Consider the following 16,936-nt stretch of genomic DNA (forward strand, 5'->3'; position numbering starts at 1 on the left):
TTATTATTACTATATATTATTGTTATTATTTTTAGGCAAAACTGGTAGCTTTGAGAAACTTGCCCCTCTATGTTCCTTCTCGGGGAGGATAGACGGGGATCATAAATTTTAAAAGTTCCAGAAGACGTCTCTTCTTTTCAATATTTACGAAATGCCACGTGCCAGGAACTGACTAAGTTCCTGCCCTCCTGGCTGCTCCCACGTTTGGGTTCCTCATTTCTATCGGCAGCAAATCCATTGCCTGCCACTGCTGGCCCCGATCCAGTTCCCAAGAGCTCCCTCTGCTCCTCTGCAAGGTTGGTTCATTGGTTTGTACCAAAAGGCAAACTCCTTAACCATGTAGACGTCTCAGACAGAAATCCCTTGAACCAGAAGAGCTGAGAATAACGTCATGTTAATGGGGATGGGATTGGAATTCATTGGTCTGAATATTGACAAGTAAAGGCACCGGGACAAGATTGCAGAAATAAAAGCAGGAGTTTGGAGAAGATGGTTGGTTTTGAAACAAAATATATGGCAGGAAATAAGAAAGGAGAATAGGCCCTGAAATTGGGCTCTTTTTAACTGACTGTGTATAGCACCTTAATGCGATAAACTATAAGTTACAAGTCAGTTAGGAACTGAATTTCCCATTTCAGCCATTGTAGAGTTGACCCTACTCATTATTATGACAGTTTTTTATTGTAGCAATTCTTCATAATGGGTCCTTTTGCCTTTTTTTCCTCCCTTTCTTGTAGTCCTTTTCTAGATTTTTTCTATCTTCCTTTTATTTTTATTTTTTTAATGATTTATTGGGGTCCCTCCTTGCTTCTCTATTTCCAGAAGGATTTTTTCCCGGCCTCCAATCTTTGTTCAGCAGCATCCTTGGAAGCAAAGCGGGAAGGCCCGCTCCTTGCTTTCCCCCAATCTGTACAGTCTGCTGCATTGGATGAAAGCATTGCCTGCCTCAGGCACTCAGGATCCCTGGCTCTCCTTGGATACCGGGACTCTGAGGCTACTCCGGCCCCCTTTTCACATTGCGGATGAGCTTTTATTCCCAGACACCCCAATTCTCAGGTAATCGGTTTTTTTTGTAAATTTTTTTGGTAATCAGGTTTTAATCAATTCCTCCATTGAGAGCCCTTAAGCCCCCAAAGCTTATCCTCCCTTGATTCTCTGGATAGATCCCCGAGGGATCTGGTTTTTCTGCTGTGGATCTGCTACATCTAGTGAAGCCCACATGGTGAAGCACTTTGCCTGAGATCCCAGAACAGCCCAAGGAGGGCAGGACCGAGGCTGATGGCCGGCAGAAAGATGCCAGGATTCACAAAGGACGTTTCATGTTTGTGAGGAGGCAAGAGAGGTTCCATCAAGCCTGGGCAGGCGGGGAAGAGGTGAAGGAGGAGTAAGAGGAAAGGAATTGCTGCATAGTCTGTGCGCTGTGGCTTGGATAAGGGGGGGGGGGGTCAAAGCATCGCAGAGGCCTTCAGGAGCTCGCTTCTTACAGCCTTGTCATCCCAGGGCACGGCGGGGTCTGGCTCAGTGGCTTAACAAACGCTTGAGGGGGAGCTCGGGCTCCGAGGTCAGCACTTTAGACAGGAGGCGAACAAGCCAGAGCGATGGGCCTGGAGCCGAGGAGGTCCAGGTTCAAAGCCGGCTTCCGATGCTTACTAGCCATGTGATGGAATGTCTGTATCTCAATTTCCCCAACTGTAAAATGGGCGTTCTTCCCTCCCAGGACTGTTGTGAGGGTTAAATGAGATGCGAACCACAAAGCACTTAGCACAGAGCCCGGCTGTACCAATGCCTGTCCCCTCTCTTCCCCTCCTCTGCTTCTGGTGAGCTACAACCTCAGTTTCCCCATCTGTAAAGCACAGGGAGGGAGCTGGACTAGAAGCCTTGGAAGCTCCTTTCTGGCTCTGGGTTTCTGACCTGATGACCTCTGACTGAGGAATATGTTTGTGTGCTCCCAGCAATGGAAGCCGGAGTGGAATAATTTTTCAGAGCAGCCTCAGAGACAGACAAAGATCTGGGTTCCAATCCTCGCCCACAGCTGTGGGACTGTGGCCCAGTCATCTGCCCCTCACTGCCTGGAGCATGACAAGTCTAGAGATGAAGGGGGTCTCCCCCCAGTCTGCCCTTGCAGGGGCACCGCTCCCTCTGCTGAGGGAATCAGACCCAGACCCCCCAAAGCCCCCAGACTCGCCGGGAACGGCCACAGGGCCCTCCATCAATGGCCTGATATGGAGGAAGGGGTGGGTCAGACGGGAGGCCCACCCTATGTGGCCACGGGGCCCACAGCCTGAAAAATGGGAGTGACCGGGCAGCTTTTTCTTCTACAAAAGCGGGCGCTCACTCGGAGCCGCGGCCAGTCAGAACCAGAGGCGGGACTCGGGAGCAGATCTTCCCAGATCTGGCTGCGGCCCGGGGCCGCCTCTCGGCCAGCTTTGGGGTGTCAGCCCTGGGCTGGTGAAGGAGCCCCCAGGACTGCTGGGGACACGGGGGCTCCAGAGACGCAGAGGCCGCAGTTTGTGAATTTAGGCGGTTTCTGGCCCAGTCTCTGAGGTCAGCACAGAAGGTGCCTCTGTAAGTGACTCCTGTTCGAAGGCCGCTCTCCAGCTGGGCACCTGAGCCGGGGCCACACCCAGGCCGTGGGGGGCAGCCCGGAGGAGGCCATGGGGCCGGCAGAGGCTCCCTCTGGAGCTTGCAGCCCAGGTAATGGAAGCCACGAGCCGGGGGGGGGGTCTGGGTGAGACTCGCTCCTCCCCTTGCTCTCCTGGCTGCCACTTTGCCCCTGATCTCCCCTGGGGGGGGCAAACTGAGAGCCCAGCAAAGGGTCCTCTCAGGGGAAGGCTGCCAGCCCGGCTGCCCCTAGGGGGCTCACAGAGCCACAGATGGAGACCGCCCCCCCTTTGTCTGGGGGAGCAGAGCAGTGGGGGCTCCTGGGCTGGGCCAGAGCCCGGGAAGCGGGACAGGGCTGCCTCAACTCACCTGAGTCCGGAGCAAGTGCTGAGACTGACGATGGAATCAGGATGTCCTTGCACATGCCCGTGGTAGTAACAGTGACCCTGAGGGGAGAGAGAGACAGAGGGGTGTCAGCCAGGTGCAGGGTGGGGGGAGGAGAGGGAGAGACGGAGACAGAGAGAGACAGAGAAAGACAGAGACAGAGAGAGAGAGACAGAGAGAGAGAGAGAGAGAGAGACAGAGAGACAGAGACAGAGACAGAGAGAGACGGTGTCTCTGTGTGAATGAAGCATGTGATGTCTCTTCACAAAAGCCTTGAAGGCTCACAAAGTCCAGAGCCAACAAAGGGACCTGCTGCACCTTCCCAGTGTGAGGAGGCCCATGGGGCCCTGCAGTGATCATCAACAACAACATAGATAGTAATGATAAAAGTATGGCCTCTGGCAGGCCAATTAATTCCCTTCTGGCCTCAGTTTTCTCCTCTTTAAAATGGGAATAATAACAGCACTGCCCTCGAAAACTAGGCTCCCACGTCTAGCTTGTGACAAGAGGCTGACAATCAATAAATGAATTCCCAGGTACTTATTAAGTGCCTGCCAGAGGCCGGGCCCAGACTCTGTGCTGGGCAAAGACAAGTGAAGCAGCTCCTGACCTTGAGGAGCTGCCATTGTGTCAGTGGGGCCATAGCTGAACAAACGAGGTACCTGAAGGTAAATGGCACCTTACTGACCTACATGCAGAGAAGAGGAAGAGGGACTGAGAATGAGGAGAAGGCTGGGAACGTGCTGGGAGCGGGCACTGGCTGTGAGTGGGGGAGGGGGGTGATGGCCGTGAGCGGGGGTGGGGTGGGGGGTGATGACTGTGGGGGGGGGGAGGGGAAGAGATATTGGAAAATCGCCGCAATCTTGGAAAAAAGACCATCAACCCAGCATTTATAAAAGAAAAAGCCGGGCGAGCAAGGCCCAAGGTCACAGATGCAGAGCTGGGGGACCTTCACTTAACTGGAGAGGACACAGATCCAAGAAGCTTCTAAGTCACCCAGCTCAAGTCACAGACATGGGAGCCCAAGCCTAGAGCTGATGGAAAGTGAGGATGATGGAACTGGAGCAACAAGTTATCCAATGGGGAAGTTAAATAAGACAAATAAAGGAGGAGGGTCTTCCATGAAGAGACGGAACCCCCTGGAAGGATCAGCCCCTGGAATTTCCTCCAGGATGGAGCCTCGGGCAGAAACTGAAGCAGGGAACGTGGCCCAGGAAGGAGCGCCCTCGCGGGCATGGGGGGAGCTGGGAGCTGTCCTGTTGGATACAGACTGTGTCCTAATGAGGGACTGGCTGGGGAGTGCTCCCCGCCCCCCGCCGCTTCCTCCTCCCTCACACCGAGGAGATGGCAGAGCCGTGTGAGAGCAGCCGCTCGTTCAGCGGGGGAGAGGAGCCATCACTCATGTTTCCACCTGACAGGCATCTCACACACGTTAAGCAATTATTGATACCAGGCTCATTCACTCTTCCTGCATTAATTAACCTTTTCAGCATCAGACAAGACGGGTTTTTTAATCCTGGAGCGGCAGAAAGATGGCTTCGAAAGGCTGCCTTGCTTTTGTGAGGGAGAAAGAAAGAGAGGGTAGAATGAAAGAGAGCAGGGGCTCAGAGAAGGTGGAGGGGCGGGGGTGAGATGGAACTGTCAAGATAGGGAAGCCCAGAAAATTCAATTAGAGCCTATGAAAAGGATGTTTGCTCAGAATAGCTGTGACTTTCTTTTTTTCTTTTTTCTCCTTCTTTTGTTCCTTTTTTCTCCCTCTCCCCCTTCTTCCCCTCCCTCCCTTCTTTTTTCCTCCTTCCTTCCACCCTCCTTCTGTCCCTCCATCCCTTCCTTCCTAGCTTTCTTCTTTTCTTCCTTCCTCCTTCTTCCCCTTCCTTCCTCCTTCTCTCTCTCCCTCCTTCCTTTCTTCCTCCTTTTTGCCTCTTTCCTTCCTTCTTTCTTTCCTCTCTTCTTTTCTTACTTTCTCTTTTCTCCCTTCCATTCTCTCCTTTTTTCCTTTCTTTTCTTCCTCCTTTTCCTTGTTTTCGTTTCTCCCTCTCGCTCTCCCTCCTTCCTTTCTTCTGTCCTCTCTCCTTCCCTTCCCTCTTTCCTTCCTTCCTTCCTTCCTTCCTTCCTTCCTTCCTTCCTTGCTTCCTTCCTTCCTGTCTTCCTTCCTTTCTTCCTTTTCCTTTCTCCTTTCCTTCATTCCCTCCTTTTTTCTTATTTTCTTTCCTTCCTTTCTCTATTCTCCTTTCCCTTCTTTCTTTTCTTGCTCCTTCTCTCTTTTCCTTTCCTCTCCCTTCCTCCTTTCCTTCCTTTCTCCCTCCCTCCCTTCGTTCCTTTTTCATCCTCCCTTAAATAGCCCAAGTCTGACTCTGTACTAAACAATGATTGGCTGTCCCATGGTCTATGACCTTTTCCTTTGGCTGTGGGGAAAACCTCAAGGCCACCATGTGCACACACACTCTGAGAGCGGAGCATAGACCTTTTATAGCCTGAGACTGAGTGCTTGGTGTTGATTTACCCCGTGGCCCAATAAGAGAGAGGAAGCCCACACCTGGGAAGAGGCCGTAGCCAGAGGTGTGCACCTGTCGGAAGTTTTGGTGTTGGGATTCTCTTGACAATGTTCTCTAAGTCAGTGGTAACCTCAGTTGGAAGTGAGGTTGCTCTCAAAGTCAGCCCCAAAGTGCCTTTGGGATGGAGAGTTCCAGGGGGCTCCATCCCCCTCCCCCTGGGGTGGACAGAAGGAAGTGGGGTGAGAGGGATCATGTCCCGGGACCATTCCTGCGCCGGCTTGAGAAGTGGGACCACAGGGGCCTATAATGCCAGCCCAGGGACGGAGGCGGGAAGCAGGTGGTTAGTGCACAGCCCTCGCCAAGGTAGTAAATATTAAAGGGGGAGGGGAAGCCAGGCAGGGATGCTGCTACTCCCAGGGTCCCCACAAAGCACTGACTCCCCAGACCCAGGCGGTTCCCAGGGGCCTCCCAGAACACAATCAGGGCCCAGGGGCCATTAAGTGAAGCCGCATGAAAACCGGAGAAAGATCCCAAGGTCAGATTCGGTTGGGAATCCCAGCGTTCTGGTCTGTGCTCTCATCTGCAGGAAAACCTGCTGCCTTTCCCAACCCGACTGGTTTTCGTCCAGTTGCTTTTAGCACCACTTTTGCCTTTCCCAGGAAATATGCCAGACTAATATTGGTATTATTAATCACAGCAAGGCAGTGTGCTGTGGGGTAGAGAACGGAGCTTGAGGGCGGGCAGCTAAGTGGGACTATGATACAGGGTCGGGCCTGGCGTCAGGAAGACCGGCCTTCAAGTGAGACCTTGGACATGTACTTGCCGTGTGATCCTGGGCAAGTCACTTAACCTGTTTGCCTCAGTTTCCTCATCTATAAAATATATCTTTACCATCAAAACCCCAGATGGGGTCACAGAGAGTTGGATTCAGCTACAAAAAATGAGGGGCAGGTTGTGTGAACTAATAAGAAGTGGAGGAAGCAAAATCAATATACACAACGGCCCAGCAATGGGGATGGAAAGAATAAAAGAAAACCGATCAGAGGGTTATAATCAAGGGGCGCTTGGTCCTAGAGAAGAGATGAGACTCCGGAGGGCTTCCTTGTAGAGGCGGGAGGGGGCATAGATGGGGACGCGGGGGCCGCTGGACTGGAGTGCACCATGTCCTGCAAATTTGGTCGCTGCATTGGTGGTTTTAGGGTCGGCTTTCTCCTCCCTCCATTATGGGCTTGTTCCAGGGCTGCCTGTCCCCCAGGAGGGGATGGGTGCCTTTGGAAATGATGTAATTGTAAAGGTAGTGATTTCTTCCTGAATGAAGGTGTTTTACTGGACAATTTCCAAGGTTCCTTTCAGTCCCACATCATTTATCCCTTGCAACGCCCCGACCTTCATCTTGTACAACTTCAACTGTCTCTCCTTCCTCACCTCGGAACCTCAGTTTCCTCCAAGGCTCAGCTCAAGTTTCCCTTTACGTAGGAGGTCTTTCCTGGTCCCCAGATGGCAAATGTCCTTTCTGTCCCAAGAGGGGATACCTCTTATCTGCTTTGGATGCATTTAGTACATGAGGACATATTGTGTATTGTCTCTTCATTAGAATGGAAGCCTCCTGAGGGTCGGGACTTTCACTTTTGCCTTTGGATCCCCACTGCTTAGAATGCTCCTGACACATGGATGATACTCAACGAACGTTTCTTGACTGACTAATCTTCTGTTCTCACCAGCCATATAAGCCACTTTATACATGGCCAGACTATACCTGATAAATGGCCCTCCAGTCTCCTTGAAAATGTCTGAGGAGGGAGACCTCACTGGCTTTCAAAGCAACCTCTTCCTCTTTCAAATGTTTTTCAGGAAGGGTTTTTAAGGATTTTTTATTACCTTAAGCCTAAATTTGCTTCCCCCTCACGGCACCTCACTCTGCCCTCTGGGGCCAAGTCCCTTTTCTGAAGGCCAGTCCTTGATACCCTTGTATCACTGCCCTCCCTAGGCTACATTGGTTCCTTCCTTCCTTCCTTTCCCCGGTTCCTTCCACCGATGCTCACGTGACACAGACATTCTTTGGCCACTCTCCAGCTCAGCAGCATGTGTCCCAAACCGTGGTGCCCAGGCTGAGCACAGTCCTCTGGGTCACAGGGCACAGAACCTCGTTCTTATTCCTGGAAGCTCTTCCTCCAGGTGGAGGATTCATATTCCTCTGGAGCATGTAGTCCACTTAAACCCTCTGATCTTTGGCTGGCTAGCCATTCTTCTTCATCAAATGTTTGCAAAATATTTTTAAAGCACTCAGCTTAGTGCCCGGCACACTGTAGGTGCCACACAAATGCTCGTTCCCTGTTCTCCTTCCATTCTCCTTTCCGTTTGGTATCTGTCACTTTGATACCCCAATTGCAGTATAGAACTGGCCGTTTAGCTATCCTGGATTTTAAGGTGACTATATGTAAGATCCTCGAAGGCAGAGACTGTTTTATTTTGTCCACATATCCTCAGCCCAGTACCTCGCACATTGCTGGTGCATAATTATTGTTCAATTTATACCGATCCTCCAGCTCGTCAAGCCTGTTTAGAACCACACGGTTACCTAGTGAGTTAGCTTCTCCCCTCGGTTTGTATTATCTGTAAACTTGAGAAGGCTTATCTAAGGCATTGAGAGAAGTGTTCCATAGATGGACTGAGCCCAGAATCTCTAGGGACCTCCTGTCCCAATGACTTTGAACTCTGGAGGAAGACTCTGAATATGGCCAATGAACCAGTTCTCAACCTGTCTAATCAGCTCAACATCTAGTCCACAGCTCTATTGTTCCCAAAGAATATATTTTACTAATGGCATAATTAATGAATTAATTAATGAACACTCTGGAAGCAGATGAAAGATGAGGGCATTGTAAAATAAGAGCAGAACATACAAGGGGAGGAGAGGGCCAAGGAGCCAGCTTGGGAAACGCCAATTAATTAATAAAAATTAATTAATAGCATATTTAATATTTTATTAAATAGCCATATTTTATTAATATATTTTATATAGTATATTTTATTAAATATAACATTTTATTAGTATATTTTATATAGTCTAAATATAGAATATTTTATTTTATTAAATGTTTTTCTAAAATCTAGAAAGCCAAATCTATAGCATTTCCTTGATTTACTTATTTGGTAACTCCCTCTGCCCTCCAGAAGCTTACGATCTAATGGGGAGGACAATACACACGGGGGAAGTGCCAACTTTTCAGGATCCCCTGTCAGTGAAATCATCCCTCCATCTCTCCCCTGTCCAATCCCAGGCCAATAGAACAGTTCAGTTCACGTTTACCATCAGAAGATAAAAACATTATTGCCTGGAAATGATTCTTTCTTATGGCTCTCCTTTTTATAATGGATGAAAATCCACTTTTTGCTGACTTTAGAGGAAGCAAGGTTAGCCAGTGATTTCTGACTGTCCTCGGGACTGATTCAGTGCCACAGGCCCACCCCTTCCCCCCGGCACATCTGTCGGGCTCATTGTTCAGGGCCACGGGAGGGAATAGAAGAAGTCCTTCTGTGCCTCGTGCATCCAGGAAGCCAGCTGTTTATAGCCGCTGGTTTTTATTTACCGAGTCTGATCTTTTGTTTCTTATCTTTACAGAAAAGCGGCTGCCAGCTCCCAATGACACTCCAAGGAACGGGGACATCTGGGGAGAGCGGCAAGGACTTTGAGCTGACAGCTTTCCCGATTTTTGGCCAAAACAGACTTGGCAAGTGCTGGGGTCTTATTTCTCCTGTGTCTTGTCTTTTCATTTTAAATAATGTTTCTTTGACCCATCTTCCCTTAAAATGAAGGGAAAAAAAGAGAAGAGAAAATTGGCCAGAGAAATGAAACCAACAAGCAAAGAATGGAGGGAGCAAACAATAAATGAGAAAGCAAGGATTGAAAAGACTTTGGATGCAAGACATCTGCTCCTCATCCCTAGAGATGAGCTCCCCCTTGGGATGATGGGTAGGAAATGGGAGTGTGGAAGGCTGCAGGGGCCCTTCCAAGGGTTATAGGAGGCCTTCTAGTGACCCATAACTTCCTAGACTTAGAGTTCCTCTAGTTCAACCTCCCCCTTCACCCATCAATCAGCAAGCTGGGTGCCCAAACGTCCTCTCGGTGGCGCTTCCATTCTCCCTTTCGAAGGCTGTCGCTCCTGTCTCCAGATTAATTTTGCCTCTTCAGTCTGATGCTGTTTTCTACAGGTCGGAGGCCTGGATGGGCTCCCCATCTCTCCGGGTCAGAGCACAGGCCCTTTCTCCAGGAAGGGTCTCTTCCCGGCACTTGCCTGAGATGGTGTCTGAATGAGTAACTCCTTGAAGATCCAGACTCATTGTCCCATTGGAGCCTTCCTTCTCTTGGCCTTTCGATGCCTTTGACTTTGCTGACCCCCTCCCCCCAATTCTTCCAGATGTTCTCCCCTCTGTCACCTGGTCTACGTCTTTGGCCAACCTTTCCAACTCTCAGTCTCCCTGGCTGGGGCTTCACAGCCCTTGCCCTTCCAGTGGAGGCATTTCCCAAGCTTGCTCCTCGGCCCTCTCCTCTCCTTGTGTTCTGCTCTTATTTCACGATGTTCTCACCTGTCATCCGCATCCATCCATTGTCTCTAAGCAGGTGATCCCAGCACCTTGATTTCTCATTTGGCTTTCAGACACATATTCCCAACTTGCTGTTAGGTGTGTAATTTCCAGCTTCCTGTTAGGTGTGTAATTCCCCCAGCAGGTTTCATCACCCATCAAAATGATCAGACAATCTCAAAGTAAGAAACATGTGAAACACTGAACAACTTCAGGTGTTGTAACACTATTATGGCCACCTGAACTACTATGACAGCCTCCTAATGATCCTCCTTGCCTCTAGTCTCAGCCCTTTCCAAGCCATCCTTTAAATAATGTCAAAATCATTTCCCTAAGACACAAGCCCAATGGCATCAATCCCAGATCTACTCCATGGCTCCCCATTGCCAAGAGCACAAGGCAGAGCTTCCAGAGCTTGCTTTCTAGGGCCCTCCATGGGTCCCTTTCTAACCCTTTCATGTCGCTCCCCATCTGGGCCATTCCCAGATCTTCCTGTCTTCCTGCCCTTTGCTTTTTCGATGTACTTTACATGCACCATCTGCCAAACCTGTGCCAGAATCCCCCCAGATGTCTTCCTTAAAGGCACGGCTTAGCCTCTGTTCCCTAATCTCCAGCCAAGTACAGGTTCATCCCCTTTTTCTGAATTTCTCAGAATCACAGAGTTTCAGCTTGAAGAGGCCTTGGAGACTTTTTAATTCATCCTTCTTATGAAGAAGAACCCTCTGTACATACGGAGCACGCCTGACGAGTGGTCGGCTAGCCCTTGTTTGAAGGTATCCAGCAAAGAAAAACCCACCATTTCTCAAGATAATCTGTTCCACTTTGGGGTCCTCATTAACCCTGAATCTAATCCTCTGAAATTTGTACCTGCTGGATTATAGAAAATCCCCGATCTATGATCGAGGCACAAAGGAAACTCAAGTCTACGTATAACCCAGAGCTAGTCTAACAGGCCGGAGATGGCAGGTGACTTGGCCAAGAAGCTGGGACAGCTCCCACCTGTGCCCTCTGGAACCAGGCGGGACATGGAGGTCCTTAAATTCTCAGACAGTGCCAGCTTCTTCCCCAGTCTTCTCCAGTTCTTCAACCTTCTCTAATCTACCATCCAGAAGTCACCTTCCTTTGGACGCTCCCCAGACTGACAATGGCTCCCCTAACCAAGCTTGAGGCTTTGGCTCTGGGCCCACCAGGGCAGAGTGCAAGGATGTCATCAGTTTCCCAGGCCTGGGATCTCTGCCTTTTTCTTCCCGCGGTAAAAGGCCGCATGAGCTTTTTTTGGCTGCCGTATCACACGGCCGACTTTGACTGGCTTTCGTTCTCCAATTCTTCTTCACATCTACCGCTCTCCAGAAATGCCTCCCCCATCTTGGACTTGAGAGATTGAATTTATTCCCATTAAATTTCATCTTATTAGATTCAGTTCAAGGCTTTGGCCCCTTTCAAGATCCCCTTGGCTCCTGACTGGGTCATCCACTAGGTTAGCCATGTGTCGAATGCAGATTTGATGAATGGCCCATAACTACCTTTATCTGAGGCAGGGATTAAATGTGCAAGAGCCCAAAGCCAAGCAGAGATCCCTGGGGAACTCAGTCAGGAACTCCCTTCCAAGTCCACATCGAACCATTTCCTATGGGCAAGTGTCCATTCTTTGTGCTTAGCCATTCAAACGGTTCCAAGTGCACCCGACTGTGGCCATATTTCTCCATCTTGTTTCCTCCTTCTCCCGGGTTTTGAGCCGGGTTTGGAAGGAAAAGTTGGATGCAGAGAGAGAGAGAGAGAACAGAAGTTGCCGGTGTGAGGGAGAATTGTCAGGGGGCGGAATGGAGTCGTGACAAAGGACAGCGATAGCAACAAGTGGCTTGTTTTCAGCAGACGGACGAGCTTGGCCGCAGTGAGGGGGCTGCGTGTGATCTCTTGTTAGCGGCCCAGACTCTCAAATCCCCGAGCGAAGGATCCTGGGACGATGTCCAGCAGAGCGGGCACATTTCTCATTTATTTTGGCAAATAAAGAAAAAGAATCTCTGCGCTGGAGGAAACACACAATTGCTGATCTAATCATATGTGAGATGTGCATCGGTCCTTTCTAGAAGAGCTCACAGCGGCTTCTCAATTATTAACTTTTTTTTCCTCAATTTTATAAGATGGAACTTCAGAGGGGTAACTGACAAATATGGTTCCTCCTCTGGGAATAAAGCCCCCTTTTAAAGAAAAAAAACAGACACACACACATACGACTCACTATGAAAGGTCTGGGGCTGGGCTGTAGCTAAGAGCATGGAGGGATTGAGGAGCTGAGGTGGAGTTTGATGAGAATATCAGAGGCTTATTACTTTTGGGATGGAATTCCCAGCCCTGTCGGGCAGCTGGGAAAGCCCAAGCTGTCCAGGTAAACCTTCAGGTGTGTGAGACAGCCGAGAGACCCAGAGGTGACCTTCCCCTGGCAGCTGGCCTTTGTCCTGTTGTTCCATCAAGGAGCCCCCTCATCCAATAGCTTTGCTTCTGCTAGAGATATTTTCTTTGACCATCTAGTTCAATGATTCTTTTTTCTCTGGTTTTTGCTTTTTCTTCTTTCTTTTTGTTTCCAATATTCACTTTTATAATGTAACGCTTTGAGTTACAATTTTTTTCTTCCTCTCTTTCCCCCTTCCCAAAACAGGAAACATTCTCATAAGGGTTATAGACATGCAGTCACGTTAGACATGTTTCCACATTAGCCGTGTTGTGAAAGAAGACCCAGAACAAACCAAAAGAAAAACAAAAAGCAAAAACCGTGAAAAAACCGACTTCTTAGATCTGTATTCAGAGTCCCCAGTTCTTTCTCTGAATGTGGATCGCATTTTCCATCATGAGTCTTTGGGTATTGTCTTGGATCATTGTATTGTTGAGAAGAGCTAACTAAGTCTATCATAGTTTAGATCAGTGATTCTTAATTAGGGCCTTTTTTCCCTTGAATATTTTGATAAATATATTTCGATATAATTGTTTTTCTTTGTAACACTATGTATTTTTAGTTTATGCATTTAAAAGCATTTTTTTTTTTTGTAGAAAGGATCCATGAGCTTTGTCCAAAATTATCCAGGACACAAAATCTGGCTCTGGATTGTGTTCCCAACAATAGCTAGCAGTTACATAGGATTTTGCAGTTTACAAAGTACTAAATATAGCTTATCAAATTTGATCCTCATAAAATGCTTATGAGGCATTATTATCCCCATTTTATACATGAGGAAACTGAGGCAGACAGGCAAAGTGACGTGGTCAGGGTCACAGAGTGAGTAAATATCTGAGACATGATTCAAACTCAGGGTTACTGATACCAAGTCCAGTCCTCCTAGAGTTTTCAGCTAAGTCAAACTAAGCTCTTGCAAAGTCTTCTGGGTTGGCCCTCCCATCCTAGTTGGGGTTTCATAACTGCCCACGGAGGCAGCCTCCAAACCTTTCAGTCTGGTCAGACCCTCCCAGTGCAGCTCAGAAATGGAGTCTCCTGAGCCTTTCCTGCCACGTCCCCTGATAAGAAAAGTTGTTTTTTCAGCCTGCCAGTTTACCATCCTTGTTCCAGTGAAGGGCATGTCGATGTGTGCAATTTGAGACGAGGGCAAATGTCAAACACTTAAAGAACCGATCAATGCAGACCCAGGAGACTTACCGTGTAATTTTGTGTGAGGGAGACGTCCGTGCCATCTCCCTGGTAATGGGTTGTTGTGAAGTTGTCAGCCAAGAGGCCTCTGTGGGGAAACAAAAAGGAGAAATCAATCAGATCGTTACCTCTCGATGAGCATGAGATCCCCGGTTAAAAGCCAGGCTGGTGGGGACCATTTGCTCCCACCCCTCATTTTACAGCCGAGTAAATGCACACGTTGAGAGGAGTGACGTGTCTGAGATCCCACAGCCAGCAAGTGGAAGGACTGGGAAGGGGAATGACCCCTGTTCTCTGACCCCCAATCTTCCCACTGCACCATCCAATCTCTCTTTTTCATTTATCCAAATGAGAATTTGAAAGCCGAAGAGATACCATTAAGCTCTAGCTCCTTATTTAAGGAGCTCCTTTATTTGTTCAAGTCTACATCAGAGACTGGACTAGACCCAGGGGCCCGGGTTTTCAGTCCTGAGCTCTCACCCCTCCACAACCCCAAAGTATAACATGAAAAACAACAACAACGATGACCATGGCAATAGTGGCTAGCACTTAATGGCTTGGAAAAACTTTACAGATGTCATCTCAACAACCCTGGAAAGCAGACGCTGATATCATCTCCTTCTGATAAATGGGAAAGTTCAGCATCTGTTAACCCAAGAAAAACACAGACAAACTGGGGAAATTCCCAGTGGATGAGCCCTGCCCTGAAAAGTCATCCTCACAATCATGTGACCTCCCCATCTTGGCCCACTGCTGATTACAAAAATATCCCAAATGTGTTTTAAATAGGAAAAAAGTCAAGAAGGGCTGATGAAGCACATTGCATGGACTGATATAAGATGAGAAGAACCAAACTTAGTTGATCTCTTTAAATCCCCAAAGGAGAAGGGTTTATTCAGTCATGAATGCTGTCGTTAGTGCCAAAAAGCATCATCAAGGTCATTCTTTTGACAGATGAGGAAACTGAGACCCAAGGAAGTTAAGTGACCCAAGGGAATCAGGTGTTAGTCAGAAATAGATGCAGCCAGCTCCCAACAGACAGGGCGTGGAACTGGAAGGACCTTCAAGGTCATCTGATCTAATTCCTCTTCTTAAGGAGGGACTTGCCCATGAGGAGGGGCAGCTAGATGGCACAGAGTTCAAATCTAGCCTCAGACACTTAATACTTCCTAGCTTGTGACCCTGAATAAGTCATTTAATCCCAATTGTCTCAGAAAAAAAAAGAGAGAGAGAGAGAGAAGGGCCCCAGATTCAGTTGCTCAAATCCCTCCAAAGACTTTCCAAGCCTGCTGGATATTTGGTCTTGGGAGGAGGATGAGAGCATGGCTGATTTTCACTTGTTTGGCCCCTGCAACTTAACACTTAATTGGGCTTTTGAAGGACAATTGAAAGGAAAAATCATTTCTTGGGCATCCAACCAGGTGCCAGCTGCTACACTGAGCGCTGGGGAAAATGCAAAACCCTAACAGAGTTTACACTTTCAAGTCACACAAAGAAGTCAAGAGCTGGAAAAGTGGCCCATAGGAGCCCAGAACCCCACCAGAGCCCGGAACCCCACAGGAACCCAGAACCCCACAGGAACCTGCAACCCCACAGGAACCCAGAACCCAACGGAGGACTTGGAGAACCCCACAGCAGTGACCTCCCTTTGTGTAGCCCACTGCAGAGGAAGGGGCAATGCTTTAACAGCTCAGGAAAAAAGGCTTGGACAAACAAAGGGGCTGGTGAGTCAGCAGCAAACCTTGAACCTGGGAGGATCCTGGGGGCTTGGGTCTTTGCAGGCAATTAAAGCAAGGAACTTTTACAGATCCCTCAGAGAGAGCTATTCCTCCTGGCCGGTGCCAAGTGAAAGCTAATTCACTGAGAACTGGAGACATCCGGCTTTGTTTCTTGCATTTGGTTCAGAAAATCAGTGTCTCAAGTGGAGGATGCATGTTAGGCAGCAGTCTGAAAAGGATCTGGGGGCTTTAGTGGACTCCCAGTCCAATGTGAGCTAGCAAGGCACATGTGCCAAGAAAACAAATGCCACCTGAGGCTGCCCTGGCGAGGACATAACCCTTGTTGGGAAGGGAATCCCCCAGAGTCCTAGATTTAGAGAAGGAGGGGGGCGGAGTTAAACACATCCTTGGTGAGTTGAGGAAAATGAACGGATGGACAGACCCTGGAGTCAGAGAAGCCCAGGCCCTGTGAGGAAGCGAGAGATCACACAGCCAGACAAACACCGGCAGAAGTGGGAGCCGGGGGGAGGCCGTTACATCCAGAACGAGGAAAAGGTCAAGAGGGAGGATGCTTGGTGCCGGGGCAAGGCAGACAGTGTAAGTTTGAACCCAGTTTCCTGGCTCCAAAGTCTGCATCTCTCTGGTATCTGAGCGGCTGCTCCCAGACAGTCTGTGATTTGGGGAAAGTATCAGGAAACCGCAGGGAGAGACAAGATGCCTCTCAGAGAGTTTATGGACAGGCTCATCTCTGGGGTTAGATCATCTCTAGGGGCAAGAAGAGCATCACCAAGGAGCGGAACGAGCAGCCGTCCCTGAAGGAGCAGGGGTGTGAGGAGGATCCGGTGTCCCCGAAAGCTGACTGTGGGAACCGGAGCGATCACATGAGGTCCTGGAGAGGACGGCGGGGATGGGCGGAGAATCCTGCTCCTGGATCCCGGCCTCCGCCGGCCGTGGCTCTCCCCTGGGAAGGCCGCTGCTGGGGGACCTGCCCCGGACGGAGAACAGTCAGCATCTTGGATGGTCACTTTGGGATCCACAAGCTGTCGGGCCTTAGAGAAATCCTTCGAGCTCAGCGAGAAACAACAAAAACCGGCCTTTCTCTGAGACGGAGACTTTTTCTAGCAACAAGGGCAGGATGGAAAGGAGGGCGAGACTCCGGTACTTTTGCGAGCAGCCTTGGCCGCCTCGTCAGGACCCACGTGTGGATCTCCCTGGATTCCCCGGCTGGCGGGCTTTTTCTCACAAGGTCGGACCGGCTGCTTATGTTTGTCCTTGGGCAGACAGGAAACTGACCCAGAGGTTTGGCCCCCTTGGATGGCCCGTTTCATCCCAAAACAGAAGCAACGTAAAACAACACAGGCTGGGGGAGGGGGGGAAGCGGAATGGTGTCTGAGGCGGCCGTGGCTAGGAAGGAGGCCCCACTATCTTCCTGACTCCAAGCGTTTCCCGTCTCGGCTCCTCGGTTCCCTGGTCTGGAAGCTGAAGGGCTAGAGGGCCAGCTTGCATCCCCAGAAGGA

General features: G+C 49.4%; 1 protein-coding gene across 1 annotated transcript in view; it reads right to left on the reverse strand.

The window, feature by feature from the left end:
* Positions 1-16,936, reverse strand: part of ADAM12 (ADAM metallopeptidase domain 12) — a 307,991-nt gene that overhangs the window by 110,697 nt on the left and 180,358 nt on the right. The window contains exons 4-5 of the mRNA XM_031957016.1: positions 13,711-13,789; positions 2,971-3,047 (exon numbers count right to left, since the gene is read on the reverse strand). Coding sequence (XP_031812876.1) covers positions 2,971-3,047; positions 13,711-13,789 — 156 coding nt within the window. The remainder of the gene's footprint in view (positions 1-2,970; positions 3,048-13,710; positions 13,790-16,936) is intronic.

This window comes from Sarcophilus harrisii, chromosome 2 (genome assembly GCF_902635505.1).
Source record: "Sarcophilus harrisii chromosome 2, mSarHar1.11, whole genome shotgun sequence".
NCBI classification, from domain to species: domain Eukaryota; kingdom Metazoa; phylum Chordata; class Mammalia; order Dasyuromorphia; family Dasyuridae; genus Sarcophilus; species Sarcophilus harrisii.